Source organism: Labrus bergylta, chromosome 10 (assembly GCF_963930695.1).
Source record: "Labrus bergylta chromosome 10, fLabBer1.1, whole genome shotgun sequence".
NCBI lineage: Eukaryota > Metazoa > Chordata > Actinopteri > Labriformes > Labridae > Labrus > Labrus bergylta.
In genome coordinates this window covers 8375691-8378190 of record NC_089204.1, presented here as the reverse complement: position 1 = coordinate 8378190, position 2500 = coordinate 8375691, and the positions used below count along the sequence as shown (strand labels likewise).

The 2500-nt window shown below is 42.5% G+C and overlaps 1 protein-coding gene across 1 annotated transcript in view; it reads right to left on the bottom strand.

The window, feature by feature from the left end:
* cdh23 (cadherin-related 23) overlaps window positions 1-2500 on the bottom strand; it is a 113012-nt gene that overhangs the window by 45690 nt on the left and 64822 nt on the right. The window contains exons 25-26 of the mRNA XM_065959776.1: window positions 2086-2231; window positions 1767-1986 (exon numbers count right to left, since the gene is read on the bottom strand). Of these exons, the coding sequence (XP_065815848.1) occupies window positions 1767-1986; window positions 2086-2231 (366 nt within the window). The remainder of the gene's footprint in view (window positions 1-1766; window positions 1987-2085; window positions 2232-2500) is intronic.

Genomic DNA, 2500 nt, shown 5'->3' with positions numbered 1-2500 from the left:
AAGTTTAGAGCTCTACAAATAAAATCTGATTCATTTGATATTTTTGAAAAGTGCAGGAAATATTTCTCAAGTTTTGTGATTACTTTATTAAACATCTCGTCAGAGAAGTCATTTCAAAATCTCACCAGCAGGGGGCAGCATCCCCCTGAGCCCTGACATTAGACTCCAAGTCTCTTTATGATGCTCAGACATTAACTTTAATGTCTAAACCTTTTTATCCTTTCATGTTTATCTTTGCACATTTATTATATTTAATCTTTTTATTCAAACTACTTCCAGCTGTTTGTTATTTAGTGATAGAGTCATGAACAGGTGAGAGGTCAGAGGTCACTGTTATTAATATGATGGTAAAATAAAGCTATTAACAGGAAAAAATATGCATTTTATACTAGTGACAAAGTGAAGATAAAATCTGCTCAAAAGGAGCTGAAAATACTGATCAAACAAGGTAAATGTCTAACAGTAACACAAGGGGCCTTTGGAAAGGTATGAAATCTATCACTGGCTATGGGACCAGTAACTCTGGCTTTCTTGGGTCAGAGATTAATGTAAATAAGGCAAACCAGTGAAATGAATTTGACTTCTCTTCTGCTCATGAGAACGTCCTCTCAACTCTTGCACAGAGTAGCCCAGATGACTGTAGCTCAGCTATTGTTATTAATGAGGATGAGGTTCGACAACAGTTAAAGCGCATTAATGCCAACAAGTCAGCAGGCCCAGATGGTGTTCATCCACGCACCCTGAAGGTCTGTGCTGACCATTTGTGTTCAGTCCTTCATTCAACTTTTTCTTTGTCTTCTTCAAAAATTCCATTAATGTGGAAAATGTCCTGCATTGTGCCCATTCCCAAAAAATCAAATGTAAGCAGCTGCCTTACTAATCTTAGATCCATATCCCTGACTTCACACATTATGAAATGTTTGTCCTGGGTCACCTGACTAGACAGGTTTCAGCATTTCAAGACCCCTTGCAGTTTGCTTACAGGAAAGGTGTGGGAGTTGATGATGCATTACTTTACATGCTGCACAGCATCTACAGTCACCTGGAAAAAACAGCTAGCTCAGTTAGGATGATGTTCTTTGATTTTTCGAGTGCTTTTAACACCATTCAATCACATGTTTTAGCAAACAAATTAATCGATTTTAAATTACACAACACAACTATTTCTTGGGTCTTAGATTACCTCTTGTCTCGACCTCAGTTTGTCATGCCTGAAAATAAAAAGTCTGACTTATCCTCACTAACACAGGGGCTCCACAGGGCACCGTGTAATCTCCGTTTTTATTCACACGCTACACTGCTGACTATAAGCATGGTCAGGCGTCCTGTCACGTCCACAAGTTTTCGGACGATACTGCACTTGTGGGTCTACTTACCCAAGGCAATGACACTGCCTATAAAAAAGAGATTGACTCTTTTGTCAGCTGGTGTGATGCAAACTTCTTAAAACTGAATGTTGGAAAAACAAAGGAACTTATGATCGATTTTAGAAGAAAAAAGGACGAGATCCTTTGAAATTAGCAAGAGTCTTCTTTATGTTTTTTATCAGGGTGTTTGTTATTTATTTACTTGTTGTTATTTATTTACTTGTTGTGTACTGTGATGTACTGTCAATATTGTTTGACAGTACTCCCCTCCTCTCCTCTCCTCTCCTCTCCTCTCCTCTCCTCTCCTCTCCTCTCCTCTCCTCTCCTCTCCTCTCCTCTCCTCTCCCCTCCCCTCCCCTCCTCTCCTCTCCTCTCCTCTCCTCCTCCTCCTCCTCTCACCTGTGACGGTGAGGGTGGAGGTGGAGGTGCGGGGGAACTTCCCAGCATCGAAGGCGATAATTCTCAGGTGATACTGTCCAATCTGCTCGCGGTCGAGCACGGCCGTGGACGTCAGGACTCCTGTGGACGTGTTCAGGTAGAAATCGAGGCGGGGCATCCCCACCTGCAACGCCAACGTGATCTGACCATTCTTATCCTCGTCAGGGTCCTCCACCTGGACCTGAGGGGGGAGAGGAAGGGGACAGAGGTGTGACAGAGTGACTCCCTCCTTCCTGGTAAAAGTTTCATTTTTAAAGTCATATAACGTTGAATATTTCACCTTAAACACGGACGATCCGACGGGCAGACCCTCGGGCACCTCAGCCACAGACGGCAGGTTGATGAAGGTCGGGTCGTTATCGTTCAGATCCAGAAGATTCACAAACACTGTGGTGCTCGCTGTTGCAAACAGGGGAGGGCTTCCACCTGCAGAGGGCGCCAGAGGGACATACACATTATGACTGTCAGGAGTTTTTCAGCCAGTAAAAAGTTTTACAATCATTATATATAAAGACATTTCAGTTAACAGGTGAGATCACAGACACACTTTGAGTTAAACTACAAACACACATATTAAAGTAGGGCTGATTAATATTCCATTACTTCACATTAAAAAGGAACACAGACCCTCGCTCCTCTCCAGTTTCATCTTTACTCTCTCTCTCTTTCTTTACCACTGTGACTGATGCAGTTTC